At 45.3% G+C, this 17,822-nt stretch overlaps 1 protein-coding gene across 2 annotated transcripts; it reads left to right on the top strand.

Annotated features, from left to right (window-relative positions):
* The first annotated feature begins 769 nt into the window (after nt 1-769).
* On the top strand, nt 770-16,867 carry epn3b (epsin 3b). Of its 2 annotated transcripts, none has more exons than XM_066659818.1 (10): nt 770-909; nt 10,285-10,627; nt 11,494-11,908; nt 12,138-12,241; nt 13,565-13,648; nt 14,095-14,212; nt 14,312-14,491; nt 15,053-15,202; nt 16,222-16,449; nt 16,569-16,867. In XM_066659818.1, exons 2-10 carry the CDS (start codon nt 10,400-10,402, stop codon nt 16,865-16,867), a joined length of 1,806 nt encoding a protein of 601 aa, XP_066515915.1. In that variant the 5' UTR covers nt 770-909; nt 10,285-10,399. The 2 variants fall into 2 exon arrangements, with proteins under 2 accessions (XP_066515915.1, XP_066515914.1); XM_066659817.1 differs by having other exon boundaries at nt 13,562-13,648.
* Nucleotides 16,868-17,822: the final 955 nt, after the last annotated feature.

The following is a 17,822-nucleotide window of genomic DNA, read 5'->3' as shown; positions in this document are numbered from 1 at the left end:
ACAAAATATTGTAAAAAAAAATTTTTTCAAAAGCTGTACGTTCACAGACAAGCGTAATGCATTTAAGATAACTCTGAGGAGGAGAGTAGATGAGGAGCGTGGCGTGTTCTCCCTGTGTCTGTGTGGGTGTTCTCTGGGTGCGCCATTTTCCTCCCACAACCCAAACACACATGCTGGTGGTGACTGTGTGAGTGTGTGATGCCCTGTGATGGACTGCGGCTTTGTCCAGGGTTTGCTCCTGTGTTGAACCCAGTGATTCTGGGTAGGCTGCACACCCACCACAAGTCTGAACAGGTTAAAGTGGTTAGAGGCGATGAATGAATGAATTCTAAGCTTGCAGGATACATCACATACATTTTTTATTTATTTATTTATTGTATCTTGTTTTCATTTGGACTATCTGTTAGAGTTACCTCTAGCTCTGTCCTCTTCTCTTTTTCCCCAGCCCTCATTCTATCTCTCCCTGGATCCTGTTCTTTCCCATCTTTGTAGCGCTGATCCTCTTTTCTCTTCCCTGTCTATCTTTCTCTGTATCATAATTCCTCAAACCTTATGCACTCCATCCTTCCCAATTTCCCTCTTTTCTCCCGCTCTCCATCCTTCTACACCTCTCTCCTTTCCCCTCCTTCTCTTTTGCTCTCTCCCTCCTCCTACACATTCTCTCTCTCTCTCTCTCTCTTGCTCTCTCTCTCTCTCTTGCTCTCTCTCTCTCTCTCTCTCTCTCTCTCTCTCTCTCTCTCTCTCTCTCTCTCTCTCTCTCTGCGTGTGTGTGGATGTGTGTTTTTCTTTGCTGCCGCTTCATTATCCCACCGCCTCGCTCTCCTGCAGCATCGTTGTGGAGGAGAGAGCACACACAGAGAAGGAGAGACAGAGAAAGAGAGAGGGGAAGAGATGAAGAGAGAGATGGAGGTAAGGAAATGCTGCATTTATCCACCGCACTGCTAAAGCTAATATGTGGATGTAGGCAGAGGAGCTTCATCTGCTGCAGGGACCTTGTCCTCTCCCTCGTGGCTGAGATTTATAGCTTAAAGGAGCCACATATTTTGTGTGTGTGTGTGTGTGTGTGTGTGTGTGTGTGTGTGTGTGTGTGTGACAAAGCTATGCTGCTAACCATGTGAATAATGCTGCATGTGCTAGCTTTAGCTATGGCTTTCTCTTGATTATGGCAACCCTGAATGTATCAGATGACATCACACCATCAGTGACCCACCAGTGCTTTAGAGGGAATTCACTCACTGATCACAAACCTGTGTGTGTGTGTGTGTGTGTGTGTGTGTATGTGTGTGTATGTGTGTACATTTCCTACGTTGTGGAACACTATGACGCTAAAACCAATCCTTGTCTGGTATCAGAAGTCGTCTCCTTTAGTTCTACACTAGAGCAACGAGGGTAACACAGCTAATACATCAATTAGCATTGTGCTAACAGCATGGCAGAATTGTCGCACGCTCCCTTCAGAGCATGTGGCTCTCCAGTAGAGAAGTGAGGGAGGCTCATACACACACTATCGCTCAGGGCTATTCAAACTACTGCCAGTGTACATAGTGGGAATAGCCCATGTACTGTCCCCCTATCAACTTAAACACACTCATGAATACATAAAACACTGCAGCGTCTGTATAAATCAATCAGGACAATTTATATTATTTATACAGGACTTTTATTGTGTATGATTAACTTTACTTAAAATATAAACTAAACAGCATGGCTAAGAAAATGTTACAATAAAAGGAGTACTATGACCGAGGTGTTTAAATATTGCATAGTGTAAATACTATTCTAAACTCTGAAGCTGATGCTGCAGTAACACGAGGACAACTTCAACAGCTCCAGGGTCCTGGGGTTATGGGTTTGAGCCCCACCTTGGGTGACGGTCTGTGAGGAATTTGCTGGTGTTTTCCCTGTGTCTGTCTAGGTTTCCTCCAGGTGCTCCGATTCCCTATCACAGTCCATAACATAAGTTTTAGGTGAATGTGAGTCTATGGTGCAACTGAAGACTAGGCCTGGTCTGAGTGCATCATGTGGGCAGCTATCCCTTGGGGAGATGGCAACAGGCTGCACCATGGGAGGAAGGCTGTATATCACCTCCTAACTGGTCAGGACCTGCAAATCCATTGTGGAAACTTCAGCCCTGTGATGAGTGCTGGGTCACTGATGTCCTGGCTGTGACTGACAGCAATTTTTTCTTCAGCCCACAGGCTGCTCATTTACCTCAACCAATCACAATCATCCTTGCAAGCCACTGGCTTTGAGGGTTTTCAGTGGAACACGGTTTCCAGTAAAGAGTAGAAGCTCACCAGGATTTTCTTGGAAACCTCACCACTCTGTGTCCACTTCTTCTGGTCACAGAAATCCTTCTGTACTTTATTACTGAGGATTGTAAATTACTTTAACTCAAGTATATTAGAGAGTAAAGGTATCAAATTCTTCCTCCGTTCAGATTCAGGCTCTAACCCTCTCCCCTGTGGGAAGGGTGATGGTGCATCTCTGTGGTTCTCCTCTGTGATTGGGTCACACCCCTGTCTCTAGAACTGCAGCTTTGTGTTTCAGACCAAACTGATACAGAAATTGAAGGACAGATTTGTCCACACTTTTGCTTCTGTGAGACAATAGATGTTCTGAAAATGTTCCACTTACCACAGTTGTTTTGTGCTTGTTTTTCAGGAAAGGTACTTTCTTAGTAGCTTGATCTTGCCCAGAGTTTATAAATCTATTTCGCACCCTAATGGTAGTCTAGTTCCATAAACTGATAAACATCAAGACACATTGTACATTGCAAGTGTAGCACTAGAATAAGCATCGGACCTGTCATTGTGTCTCCAATCCCAGATGATGAGTGGGAAAGACCTCCTTCTCTCTCTCTCTCTCTCTCATCCTATCAATCAGAATGATACTAGCCAACGCAGATGGTTTGATTACACAACAGGAGTGAGTGATGAATTCTCCTGAAAGTGTGTTGAGCTCCAGTGACACTGTGTTACCTCAGGCTGGCCCTAAGTTTTTGGTTATTGGATATTTGTTGGGTAGGTATTTGGATTTTAATGTTGAGATTTGGACATTCATGTTTTTTCTTTTTTGGATAAATGTAGCTACTAATAAAGGCAAAGCTCCACCCACATTCAGGCTTGTCAACATAAAAGTCATTGTAAAATGAAGCCTATAACAGCCTAACATTCTTAAACCACCCACTTAGAATGAAGCAGTTCATTTTGTCAGCTTTGTACCTGAAATTAGTCCACCTCCACGAAGCACTGGTTAACCTGTTCATACATTGTGCTCTACACTTTGAGAAGAACTGGCCTTGAGTCTGCTTGTTGGGTAACATCGCGTGTTTGTAGGAGTTTCATGTAAGGAATGGCATTGACAATGACCAGAATCCAGAAGAAAACAAAGCCATGACACGCTGTGAGATGTGAGTAGTGTGGAGGAACAGAAGGAGTGATTGGTCACTCGTTACTCACCCCCTCCCTCTTCCCCTCAATACTCAGCACCGTGACTCAACCCTTGCAGCTATTTCTGGACACGAGGAGCACTTCTCACACACAGGCACCCCCACACACTCTTACACACAGCTTTGCCAGCGTGCTCCAGTTTGCTTGCTCATTTTTCTCCTGAAAGCAGACTGAGAGCATTTGGTGCCACTTCACTGTTTGTTTTCTCTCCGTGTGGGTGCTACAGCCTCAAACTCTCGCCCAAAACCCACCAGGACCACTCTATTCACATCACATCCGGTCGGGTTCAGGGCTTGTTTTTACAGATAATTTCAGAAAGATGTGTTTATACCTCAGACAAATGGGTTTTCACCTGTGGGTTTGAATCTGTTACACTGGGGTTCCTCGTGCTTTTCCAAGGGGCCATAATCCTGCAGCTCAACACGCATGGAGGAAAATATTAACCGCGCAGGTCTTTTATGTCAGCCATTGGCTAGCATCTTAATGTAATGTAGAGAGAAAAGGTAGGTGTGTGTGTGTGTGTCAGAGATGATGAGTAAAGCCAGAAGAATGTCACCTCATGACTCACTCACACATTCATACTTGTGTACATATGCATAATCACACAAACACACACACACACACACACACACACACACACACATCATTTAACCTCATTACACATTCGTCTCTGTCTCTCTGTCTCTCTCACTTTCCCATCCTCTGTTGTCTTTAGAGGCTGGATGTAGGGAAAATTCTGCAGTCAGCATCTCTGCATTGACTTTCTCTCTCAGATCTGTGTGTGTGTGTTTAGTGTGAACCCCCTCACAGTTTCAGATGATTAAAGCTAATGTGTTAATTTATTCATATCTGTGTGTGTGAGTCTTTCTGCCTTGATGTAACGCAGAATAATCTAACTGGGTTCCTCTTGGGTCACAGCCCTCAGAGACTGGTGTTTCCCCTCTTTTAGGATCCAGATTCAGTTCTTGAGGGTCGTTCTAATGAGAACGCTGACTGAGTAAAAACGTGTTTTAACACTGTGGGTCTGAACGTCAAACCACAGCTGCATTTGGGAAGCAAAAAAGACAAGAAAATGCCAACATTAGAGAGAGAGGGAGGGCAGAGAAACAAGAAGGTGTTAACAACAATCATGAACAGTCCAAAACATGGAGAGTAGGTGAATTGGTTTCTCTAATAACTGTCCTGGTGTGTGAATGAATGAGTGTGTATGTGAATGAATGTCTATATGTGTGTGAGCCCAGATATGGATTGGCGCTCTGTCCTGGGTGAAACCCTAGTGCCCGATGCAGTCCTCCAGGTGGACGGTCGTTCCTGGTCGAGAGTACGCTGTGCGCGTTTGGCTGCCGCTTCTCACCAGTGTGTGTGTGGATTGAGTGTTCTGAGCAGTGTGGATTGTAAAGCGTCCTTGGGTGTCTAGAAAGGCGCCATATAAGTGTAAAGTGTAAAGATGAGTGAGCTCCTGAGGAGTGCAGTGGTCTGAGCATGGTCCTCATCATCGCGAGGCCTCGGGAAACTTCAGCACCACCAGGCTTCCTCCCCCAATCACACCATGATAAACCTAGGAGTGCGAGGGGCATATACTACTTTTGATACAATTGATGCAAATCACCATGGCTTTTGAAAATGTCTCCAACCCCTCAGCACTGGACAAATCAATATGCTTGAGGGGAAAGCTCAACGCCCAGTTCTGCTCTACCCACTCATAGATGCTCACACTGGTTAGCATGTGTTTGCATTGAGGGGAAATGGATGGTCATTCTAACCACACACAGAGAGCGAGGACAGTTGTGCCCTTTTGGACTCTTTGATACCTTGGATTGCTGAAGTATCCCTAGGAATAGTACTATACACAGTTCTGCAAACTTCCATTTACCTTTCCATCACTTCACATACTTCACTGAACTTGAGAAATTGGTACAGCTGGATGAAGGGGTTCTAAAATCTGGAGCATTGCTTTAGCTGCTAATCACTGTTAATCAAACCAGTTTTTAAGTATCAGGAAGGTCAAGAGCTAATGTGGCTAGAAAGTGAAGCTTGTGATTTCCTTCACGTTTCTGACTCCAGAACTCTTCATGGACCTGGATGTTCATGCGAGAAGCCATGCTGTGAGCTTGTAAAGGCAGCTTCTCTCAGTTCTGTTTACAGAGCTTTTTGTTTGCCTCCGTGAAGTTGATTTATTACAGTCACGCTGCTGTGACAGCAGTTCTTACACATTCACAGCAGAAAAAAAAAGAGTTCATCTCAGAGTGTAAACGATATTAGCACTGACTCATCTTCTGAGGAGAGTAAAATGCGAGGACACTGTGCTCTTTACTGATGAACGTTATTAAAAAAATATTAAAAATTGACATTGAGGGTACACACTCGTGCTCTTGCTGGGTATGACTGCCGAAAATAAACCTTGTGGCTCCAAAATAGCCACGCCACAGCAGAAGGGAACATTAACTTTGTATTGATTTTATTACAGGAGTACACGGAGAGATGTTGAGGAATTGTGGATAAACACTCTTGATGTATTCATCATGAAGTGCTACATCAGAGGATTGGTGTGAGTGTTAGCCCCCTTTCACCCTGCTCTGCTATGGTCAGGTATGAATGGTGGATCATTCTCAGTGCTGCTGGAGTTTTAAACCCCTCAGTGTCACTGTTTGACTGGGAATAGTCCACCGACCAAAAACATCCAGCCGACAGCGCCCTATTGAAGAACAGGGTGAAAGGGGACTGACAAAGTGTGCAGAGCAACAGATGGACTACAGTCTGCAAGTGTAGAACTTCAGAGTGCACCTGTATGATCAGTGGAACTGTAAGTTGCTCTAGATACGAGGGTCTGTTGTAAATGTGAATCCTGAGATCTCCTGAAAAGGAGAGTGAGGCATTTGAGCACACACTGATTGTCTAATCGATGTCCTTATAGTGCTCTCCTCGTATTCACTGATCTTTCCATTATTTAACCACTGGTGTGTGTGTGAGTGACTGGGTGAATGTGTGACACTGTCCACAGGTGTGAGTGACTCTGTGTGTGTGTGAAACTATCCACATGTGCGAGTGTATGAGTGACTGGATGAGTGTGTGACACTGTTCATAGGTGTGAGTGTGTGAGTGACTGGGTGAGTGTGTGAAACTGTCCACAGGTGTGAGTGTGTGAGTGACTGGGTGAGTGTGTGAAACTGTCCACAGGTGTGAGTGTGTTAGTGACTGGGTGAGTGTGTGACACTGTCCACAGGTGTGAGTGTGTGAGTGACTGGGTGATTGTGTGACACTGTCCACAAGTGTGAGTGTGTGAGTGACTGGGTGAGTGTGTGAAACTGTCCACAGGTGTGAGTGTGTGAGTGACTGGGTGATTGTGTGACACTGTCCACAGTTGTGAATGTTTGAGTGATTGGGTGAGTGTGTGAAACTGTCCACAGGTGTGAGTGTGTGAGTGACTGGGTGATTGTGTGACTCTGTCCACAAATGTGAGTGTGTGAGTGACTGGGTGAGTGTGTGAAACTGTCCACAGGTGTGAGTGTGTGAGTGACTGGGTGATTGTGTGACACTGTCCACAGGTGTGAGTGTGTGAGTGACTGGGTGATTGTGTGACACTGTCCACAGGTGTGAGTGTGTGAGTAACTGGGTGAGTGTGTGAAACTGTCCACAGGTGTGAGTGTGTGAGTGACTGGGTGATTGTGTGACACTGTCCACAAGTGTGAGTGTGTGAGTGACTGGGTGAGTGTGTGAAACTGTCCACAGGTGTGAGTGTGTGAGTGACTGGGTGATTGTGTAACACTGTCCACAGGTGTGAGTGTGTGAGTGACTGGGTGAGTGTGTGACACTGTCCACAGGTGTGAGTGTGTGAGTGACTGGGTGATTGTGTGACACTGTCCACAGGTGTGAGTGTGTGAGTGACTGGGTGATTGTGTGACACTGTCCACAAGTGTGTGTGTGTGAGTGACTGGGTGATTGTGTGACACTGTCCACAAGTGTGAGTGTGTGAGTGACTGGGTGAATGTGTGAAATTGTCCACAGATGTGAGTGTGTGAGTGACTGGGTGAGTGTGTGAAACTCTCCACAGGTGTGAGTGTGTGAGTGATTTTTAGAGAACACACTTTATTATGGCATTTTCATTTGAGGTCAGACCTATGATGTCATGGCCCTCTTTTACATGGTGAGAACATGAAGTAGTGCGACTTCACTGTGAGATGGAAAATATTTCAATGTAATTATAATTCTCTAATGTCATAACAGTGGCAGAAATAAAGGTCAGATAAGGGCAGTCTGCTCGAGGGAGAGAGAGGATTTGGCAACCCTCAGCAGAAAGGTGATCCTGGCCTCGCGTCGACAGAGTTCACCCTCTCTTCACCTTCTGCTCCATGGTTTTTACCTCTGTTTAATCACCATTTAATCTGGCCTCCACTCCCAGCCCTCAGTGGGTTTGTATCTTTGTAGTGAGGTTTGTCCTCACTCTCTAAGCAAGGTTCTCATTTTGAATCTTGGTCTACTCAGTAGTTATTCCTTATTCTCTTAGCGAGTGTCACATTTCACCTCTTAGCCCTAACCCTCTGATTTCCCTAGAGGCAGGGGTCTCAGTTCTTGTTGGCAAAGAGAAGTAGTCCTATAAACCACTTGAAACATGACAAGGCTTTAAATGGCTTCTGAATCAGCAGAAAGATGGCAGCAGAATCAATCATTATGTCTGCTTACTTCATAAGAAGCATCAAACACAGTGTATATGTCCAGTTCCACCTTAAATGGCAAAATGCATTCTAGCACCTGTGGCTGGAAGTTTAGAGCAAAGAAAGTCACAGAATTAGCAGCTGAATTCAGCTTCAAAAGACTGAGGGTTAGGAGTGGGTGGTAATATATGACGCCCTAAATATAACTATGTTAAAATCCAGAAGCTCTGAGCAGAGCGCCACTGAAATGCTCCTTGTTTTGGTTCTGATGATGAATTCCCCTTTAACAGGGGAAGATTTTAAACACCACACTGTGTAACTCAACTCCAAGGGGCAGGACAACATTCAAAAACAAGAGCTAGGGTCAAACTCTTGGTTCTTCTCTGTCATTCTTTGTACTTTTAAGGAGTTTCTCATTCAAAGTCTTGGTTTCTCTCACGGAACATGTTTTTAAGGTGAATTTCCTTCTAAGTCTTGGCTCTTCTCAGAATTGTTTTCACCAGTTATAGAGAGGCTGGAAGTAATGTGTTGATGCCCGGGTCGATGACCGCAGATATGAATCATGGTCAGTGTGTAATGGCTCGAGACTCAGGTCACTGCTCTGACAGCTCACTGTTGGATTTAGGTCAGTTAGATGATTAAGAAAAGGAGGTTTAGTTTCAAACACTCTTTTAATGTTCAGAGTGCAGAGCTTAGACCTCACTCTCTGTATCGCTCTCAGATTCATCTCATTTATAGCAAAACACACCGTAATCCAGTCTTGGAAATCATACTCTGGTACCCTCCATCACTGTGGGTGTGTCTGTGTCTGTGTCTGTGTGGGTGTGTTGCTAATCTTTATGGCAGCAGTTCTCAAGGGCATAGCTCAAATCTATGTCCCCCATTCACCTCTGTTCTGTAGTGGACAATTGTGACAGTGTGTGTGTGAGTGTGTGTGTGTTCCCTGCCACAAGTGGCTTAAATGCAATATGCAAAATGAGTAATATTTTGGCCAAGGAAGAGTACATAAAACAAAAAAGCTGGGGATTTGGCAGCCTCTCTGGGAACTATTTTATTTCACAAAATGTATGGAAGAACATGTTGTAACGTGGGTTGTGCTGCACTCAACTTCCCTAAGATTTCTCTGAACTACGAATGTTTTCACATTGTAGGAGGATTCACTGAGAACCCAGTCAGAGCTGGGATATGGAGAACAATGTTAAATTGTCAGTTAAATATAAATCTTACTTTTTCAGGCAAAAAAATAAATAAATCCATAGCATCAAACATGTATCAAATCTCTTTTCACTCCCCCATGTCACACAATTTTCTGCACCGTAAGCCACGCCCCCACAGATCTCCCTTCGGTAATCAGGCTGTGGAGCCAGGACTTCTTTCTGAACATGTGTAAGTGACATTAATAAATAAAGATGTCTGACATGATCTGCAAAACTCCCACCAAATCTGAACTCACAGCTCTGACTAAAGGACATTATTCAGGCTTTACAGTGTGACTCGCAGCAGCAGAAGTGCACTGTGCTTTGTTCTCGAATAACCCCATGTTTTTCATGTTTAAAAAACACATACATAGCAGCTTTGGTGTTCTTGAGCAGAAGTAATGTGATTGGATTACAACTTTCTCAGGATGGTATTAATATTCTGAACTGGAAAATGTGCTTAAATAATCACAACAAGTTACTACTCACCCCTGCGTTTTAATATTATATCATTTCTATTAATTAATAAATAAGTAAATGTGATGCAGCAGCTAGTGTCGCAGTCACACAGCTCCAGGGACCTGGAGGTTGTGGGTTCGATTCCCACTCCAGGTGACTGTCTGTGAGGAGTTGGTGTGTTCTCCCTGTGTCCGTGTGGGTTTCCTCCGGGTGCTCCGGTTTCTTCCCACAGTCCAAAAACACACGTTGGTAGGTGGATTGGCACCTCCAAAGTGTCCGTAAGTGTGAGTGTGTAAGTGAATGTGTTGGTAGGTGTGAGTGTGTGTTGCCCTGTGAAGGACTGGCGCCCCCTCCATAGTGTGTTCCGGCCTTGCGCCCAGTGATACTGGGTAGGCTCCAGACCCACCGCCACCCTGAACTGGATAACGGCTACAGACAATGAATGAATAAATAAATAATTTACTTAGTGCTGCTTAACCTACAGTCATCAGTTTTCCCTGCTTTTCTCTCCCTTTCTCTCTGCAGACGTAGCCCTGATTCACTCCTCCTACCTCATCCCACTCCATACGCCAAAGAACTACTTACAAACACACACACACGCACACACACACACCTACGCATTCACACACTCGCCGTAGCCATGACGACCTCAGCCCTGCGGCGGCAGGTGAAGAATATTGTCCATAATTATTCTGAGGCGGAGATTAAGGTGCGAGAGGCCACCTCTAATGACCCCTGGGGTCCGTCCAGTTCACTGATGTCAGAAATTGCGGACCTCACTTTCAGCGTCGTGGCCTTCAGCGAAGTCATGGCCATGGTCTGGAAGAGGCTCAACGACCACGGCAAGAACTGGAGGCACGTCTACAAGGTACTGACAAAACACCAGCATCAGATATGTGTAATATCACATTTAGAAATCTCCCAATAACCGGCATGTCCTTTCATATCAGAGTGTGATACTACACTGCCAGCACTTACACAATGAGGACAGTAACATGTTTATAGCATCACTATTAAACTGTCTACTTTAACGCTGTTATGCTATACACTGAAAGTATTTATAAACCATAATTATTTATAATAGCTGCAGGGAAATATCTAAGGATCATTAGAACATAATACAGTCTACTTGTTAACGCTGGTGTAGAGCTGGTGTGATGGTAGTTTTTAGCTGGGGTTATAATGTGGTGTAGTTTGTGTGGTGTTTAACTTGTGTAACTGTAGTGTGTACAAAGTAAAAAATGCCAAACCACAACAATACAATTGCGACATTAATTTTTGGGCTTTTTTCCTTTACTGGAAAAAATATATTATTCCAATGTTAAATACACTTACACTGTGTTTATAACCGAAATACTCCTTAATGTTCGTATAACAGACAACACTGTATTTTTTTGTATTTATTTGTTTATATTTAAATACATTTTCCCGTGTTCAAACACTGGACTGTGTTGCCCCTTGAATATTTTCAAGTACCAAGCCCTATCAGTGGCTGCTTCCTCACACCTTTCTGCTCTAGGCCTTTTAAGGGCAGTATAAAGTTCACTTTTATGGCTATGTATCAACCTCCAGTCTCACATCTGTCCCCTGATTTCCATGGTAACTGTATGAAAAAGCTCAGTGCTGTCAAATCATTACAAAGCCCATAGGTGCGCTTTCTCACAAATCACAATTATCACTGGAGTGTCTGTGAGTTTTATCATGGGTTCTATTGGCATGCGTTAATTGCTCTAGGCGCTGACCCTGCTGGACTACTTGGCCAAGACGGGCTCGGAGCGGGTGGCGCAGCAGTGTCGAGAGAACGCCTTCACCATCCAGACCCTCAGGGACTTCCAGTACGTGGACCGGGACGGACGAGACCAGGGCCTGAACGTCCGGGAGAAGGCCAAACAGCTGGTGGCGCTGCTGAGGGATGAGGAGAGACTCCGGCACGAGAGAGCCCAGGCCCTGAAGACTAAGGAAAGGATGGCAGGTGGAGGAGGAGGTGGTGGAGGAGGTGGAGGTGGGGGAGGAGGAGGAGGAGGAGGAGGAGGAGGCGGAGGTGGAGGTGGAGGAGCGTATCCCAGCAGGAGGAGCAGTCAACCCAGCATGGCCGCTCTGTATGGAGAGGAGTTCAGCCGCTCCAGGGAGTCCCCCTCATCCTTTAACTGTGAGTAACCACAGGACTGAGTGGCCACTTTATCAGAAACACACACAGTGATCATTTTATCTCTCTCTCTCTTTTCCTTTTCCACCTCTCTCCATCTCTCTTTCTCTCACACACTCAATTTGCCACCCACCTCTCTGTTTCTCTTCTCTCTCTCATTGTTCTCTCTCTCTCTCTCTCTCTCTCTCTCTCTCTCTCTCTCTCTCTCTCTCTCTCTCTCTCTCTCTCTCAGCTTCTGCCTCATCTCCGAGAGCGTCAGAGTTAGAGCAGTCTCGTCCACAGACGAGTGGAGAGGAGGAGCTTCAACTGCAGCTTGCCCTCGCTATGAGCAGAGAGGTGCACACACACACACACGCACACACACACACACACACACTCCACTCACAGCAACACCCCAAAACCGACTCGGGTTTACAGTGTTCATTGTGATTTTACTGCGGTCAGTGCACAGACGCAGGGGCAGAACCCAGCACTCACCCGCTGTATCTGTCCACACTACAACCCTTCATAGGGAGGAAGTCTGTTCTCTGGAAGGATGGAGAGATGGCGCTCCATCCAATAAACCCGGGAAGAGGTGGAGTGGTGTTTGACATTGGGAACTGATCCAGCATCAGCACCTGATCTCACTAAAGCTCTTGTAGCTGAATGCCATCAGATCCTACACAGCAATGTTTCAGCATCCACTTTTCAAACTCTAATGAGACTCAAACACCTGTAGATGGACACGGCCCTGTTTCCATGGCGACGACTGAAAGAAGTTGGAGCTGGAACTGGGCTTAACTTTAAATGAGAAGTGGCCTGGCACTCGTGTGTGTGTGTTTGTGTGTGTGTGTGTGTGTGTTTGTGTGTGTGTGTATGGGTGTGTGTGTGTATCCTGGGATCTGAATCTGAAAGTGTGTTCTGACACTTTCACTATAAATAACTGTGTAATCAGTTCACTCTGTATTTATTCAGTAGCTGCCCAGGTTATGGACCAGTTCACATTGCAGAGAGCAGGACCTCCACATTGGGGGGTGGGGGGCTGATTAATTTAACAGTTAATGAGAGGAATGTGTGTGTCATAGATTTCAGCCAATCAGCTGTGGGGGTTGACGGAGGGCAGGGCCTGTATAGTCATAATAGCCGAAGGCCAGTAAACACTGGGGTCCTGGGTGTGGCCCTCTCCCTGGGTCACTGTCTGTGAAGAATGATGTGTGTTCTCTCAGTGTCTGTGTGGGTTTCCTCCAGATGCCCTGCTTCTCTCACACGGTCCAAACACACATGTTGGTAGGTGGATTGGTTGTGTGTAAAAGTCCACAGGTGTGAGTGTGTGGGTGACTGGGTGAGTGCGTGATGGACTAGTGCTTTGTCGAGTGTGTGTTACTGCCTTTCACCCAGTGATTCCAGGTAGGGTCCCAGAATCAGAACAAAAACAGTGCTTCCAGGAGATGAATAAATGAATGCTGTAACCTTTCTTAAATCCTTTCAGTGGCCTTTTTGTCTCCAACTTCATGAACTTCCTTCACTTCATTAACTTACTGATCTTCTCATTAACCTTCTGTCCCCTCCTGGTCTGCTGTCCAGTTCTCAACGGAGAGAACATCAAACTTTATCAGCTAGGAACTGTGTGTGTGTGTGTGTGTCGGTTTGACTATAGAGTCTGTTCTCTTTCTGAAGGAGCAGCGAAGCCGACAAGGAGATGAGTCTCAGCTTCAGAAAGTTCTGGAAGTGAGCAGGAGGGAGAGTGCAACTGGACGAGGGGAGGTGAGGGGGGCAAGACATCTGTTATGCTTTTAAACCAATCAAAAGCTCTGTTTGTGGTCTTCTTCCAAGTTCTCGACCAATCAGGAGATGGTTTATTATTATAGAACCAATAAGAATGTTTGGTTGTGGTCATCAACCAAGTCCTTAACCTATAAGGAGCCTCTTTTGTAGTTTAGGCCTGAGACTTAGGCCTGAAGCTGAGTTTTTGGCCTCCCATCAAATCCTCAGCCAATCAGGAGACCCTTAATTAGTACAGAACTAATCAGAAGCTTTGATTGTGGTTTTCAATCAAATGCTCAACCCATCAGAAGCCTCTTTAGTAGTTCAGAACCAGTCAAAACATTTGGTTGTGGTCTCCAACCAATCACTAGTCAAAGAGACAGTCCTCAGCCAATTGAAACCCTCTGTGTCAGTCCTAGTCCCAGCCCTTTTTTTCCTCCTTGCAGTCAGCCATGATTGATCTGGTGGATATATTCGGCCCCTCATCTGAAGCTCCGCCTGCTGAGGACCCCTGGGATACACAGCCAACCTGCCCTGTGAATTCTGACCCCTGGGAATCTGTAGGTCAGTATATAACTGTAGTCACTCCTCTGGTCATCTACACTGAGAGAATGGATAGAAATGGATAGAATGACCAGATCTCTCTCTCTCTCTCTTTCTCAGCTGTGATTAAATCTAGCCCTCCTGTGGTTGCTAGTCCTTGGACACGCCGCCCCTCTTCCAGTAGCCCCTCCCATCCATGGGGATCCTGCCAATCACCTCCAGACCCCTGGGGAGTTCCGCCCACAAACCAAACCAGCCCAAAACCCACAGAACAAACATGGCGGAGTCCGGCTCGGCCAGGTAACACACACACACACACACAACTAACCCTAACACTTATCCATAACCCCTAACCCTAAACCCGAACCCCTCTAACCCTAACACACAATAATCTCTCTGTGCTGATCTGATCCTGATACTACAGTAGTGTTATCACCCTCTCCACCACACAACTTTGGGGTACTACATTTTGGGCGGATTGCCAGTGGTCATGGGGCAGAGGGCTTAAAATGTAGACATATATTTTTGAAAGCTGACTTCAAAAAGCATGGATGTAGTACCACTGTATGACCACAAGATGTCCCTCAAGCTAGAGAGCATTGTGTGGTTAACTCTTATCTTATACACTTTATATTGTTTATATTGAAAACAGTGCCCATGGCCCTGGTCACGGGTGTCCTGGGCTCGGATCGTAAAAGGTCCACACTAAGAACCAGCTTCAGGGCACATTAGGACACATCTTTTCTACAGCAGAAGAGTAACATAGCAGAAATGAATGCAGGGTGTAAACAAGGACCACCCATGACAAGTGTGCACTGGGCTCATGAAGCATAACATCATGGTGCTGCACTGTGTGTTTAGCCTCAGTTGTGCTGGACCCTTTCTCCATACGTGAGGAAGAAGAGGAGGAAGAGGAGGAGCTGAGAGAGGAAGAGAACAAGGAGGAGATTAAAGAGAGAAGAGAGGAAGGGCCTAACAGAGTGTTCAGCCCCCGCTGCGACAGTCCAGCAGGTAAATCAAGGGTGGAGGGGGTCGGTGGTGACTGGGGAATAAAACATTTGTTTGCTTTGCTGTGTGGAGACTCTCAGTTTGACCATATTACATCAGAGAAAATAGCATTTGGAGTCCTGCCCAGGGGGTGTTACATGTGTAGTGTGGCATTACATGAAAGTGGAAATGAACCCCTGTTAAACCCCGTAGAAAACTGATTTTCCATAAGCAGAGACCCTCGCAACAATCACATGACACGGGAAAACAGAAACAGCAAAGCTAGAGACATACACACTCTCTTTTTCATCTCTGCAGGTGAGCACCCTTCGCAAAAACACATCTGTAAAAAAACACACCTGGCCAGAAACAGGATTTTAATTCAGATTAAATATCATATTCATTAAGTATCATATTCTGATTCAGTTTGATTTGATTCTGTTTTGTTTCTGATATTATTTTAAATCTGATTCTTAACTGAATATGAACTAATTCTCAAAAAGTGAATAAAATGATTTTAAACCCATTTTGATTATAATTCTGAATTTATTCTGAAAAACTTCAGAACCAATTCAGATTCTCAGCAGACTCTGATGCGTATTTTTTATTATTATTTTTTAACACTTTCTGGTTTGTGTACTCAACTAAGTCTAATCTAAGTTAAGTTTTTAATTCTGAACTGATTCTAATTTGAAATGTTCAGTTGACACTGATAATGACAATAGATTCAGGGTCCAATAATCAGCAGAGCCACAGGAACTAAGGCAGGACTGGGGCTACAGAACTCTCCTCACTCGGTTCCAGCCCTGAGTAACTATTGGTTCTCATTAAGACTGAGCCAATTAGAAATTAGGTCCTGAACAGGACCAGGACGTCCATGTGGCTCTGGCCTTGGCTCTGAGTTCTGCTTCCCAAACCGAAGTCAGCAGCAAAGCTTTATCAAGCTTCCTCCATTCCATCTCTAAGGGCTGATGCTGATTCAGATATTGATAGTGAATTAATTCCCATTCCAACTGCGATCCCGAACTGACTCTGATTCTCAGATGTGGACCCATTTACTGAGCTGATGGGGGGACAGATGAATGGTAGACCTGAAGACAGTCCGGTGACGTTTGACCTTTCTCGTCTGAGACCTCCACTGGAGTCAGCGACTCAGAGGATGTGCCGGACGCCTGAAGCTTTTCTGGGACCAACTGCAGCCTCCCTCGTCAATTTGGACACACTGATCCCAACAAACCCACCGGCCAAGAGCAAAAACCCCTTCCTCTCAGGTTACACACACATACATACATACATACATACGTACATACACACACACACATTGGTCCTGACAACTCTACTTCTTTCAAACTGATTGGAACGGGTCTCTCCCTCTCTTTTTCACCTGCAGGTTTGAGTACTCCCTCTCCCACTAACCCTTTTCACTGCGAGCAGCCGAGATTGACCCTGAATCAGATGCGACCCAACTCCACCTCCCCTCAGCCTCCTCACACTCTTCCTCACACTCTGTCCTACAGCGCCTCCTTACCCCTGCCCCTACAGCAGCAGCGTCCTTCACTGCCTTCATCCTTCACCCAGCCCCACCATGGCCTGCTGGAAATGCCCAGCAACCTGCCCCAGCCCCTGCTGCCCCTGGCCCCAACACCGGCCACTCAGCTGCAGAACCACAGTCACAACCCGTTCCTCTGAGAACAATCTGGATCAGAGTTTTATCAATCCTTAGCTTTTCAGATTGAGGCTCTGGACTACGGACACTACATGGCTTGTGGATCAGGATCACAGCTGTTCACACCTGTTTTGATTCTGTTTCTGAAACATGGACTAAAGAGGCCTTCCTCTTAGAAGAAACATCTAAATAAGGATCACAGCTGTTCACAGGTATTCTGATTTGGATTTGATGTAGGTGTATTGGGTCCTTTGGAAATAATCTGAATCACAGCTATTCACACCCATTATGATATTTTTTCTGAGCTATGGATTCTACAGAGACTTTCCTGTAAGAAGACAAAATCTGGATCTGAATTGTATGCATTCACATTTGTTCTCATCCTGGTTTGATCTTCAAACTCCGCTGCAGAGCCATGGTTACAGACCTTTCTCCTGAGGAAGAAAAACATGCTTGAATAAAAACAAACTGGTTCACTAGTGTTCACATTTGCTCTACTTCTGAACTGATCTAGAGTCTGCTAAAAATGATCTGGATCTGAATTGCATCTGTTCACATCCATTCTGCTTTCAAAGTGAAGTAAACCACTCAGCTGGAACTGGACCTAATGGAACATACACACTGGAATATGCACTGAAACTGGCTTAGATATAGGAATTTTGTTTCAGGGTGAGCAAACTGGATCAAAATCTGGATCTCATTATAACACTCTGTGAATGTGACTTAGTGACCCTTCAGGGGGAATCTGCTGCCAGATCTGTTTCCTGCTCAGAGACGTCATCTGGATCAAGGCCATGTCTGATCTACATTCTAAGTCTGAACAGATCAATCATCTCAGAGTTTGACTAAAAGCCTTTTCCACCAGGCAGCATAGTGCATCAAGGCGTGGTTACAACCTCAAACTGGAACTAGCCTTTTTCTGATCGGGCATTAACATCCATCTCTATGGAGCCAAACAAGGGTCTTTAACCGTAGTAA

The sequence above is a fragment of the Hoplias malabaricus genome, chromosome 2 (assembly GCF_029633855.1).
Source record: "Hoplias malabaricus isolate fHopMal1 chromosome 2, fHopMal1.hap1, whole genome shotgun sequence".
Classification (NCBI taxonomy): Eukaryota; Metazoa; Chordata; class Actinopteri; order Characiformes; family Erythrinidae; genus Hoplias; species Hoplias malabaricus.
This window is presented reverse-complemented; position numbering and strand designations above follow the sequence as displayed.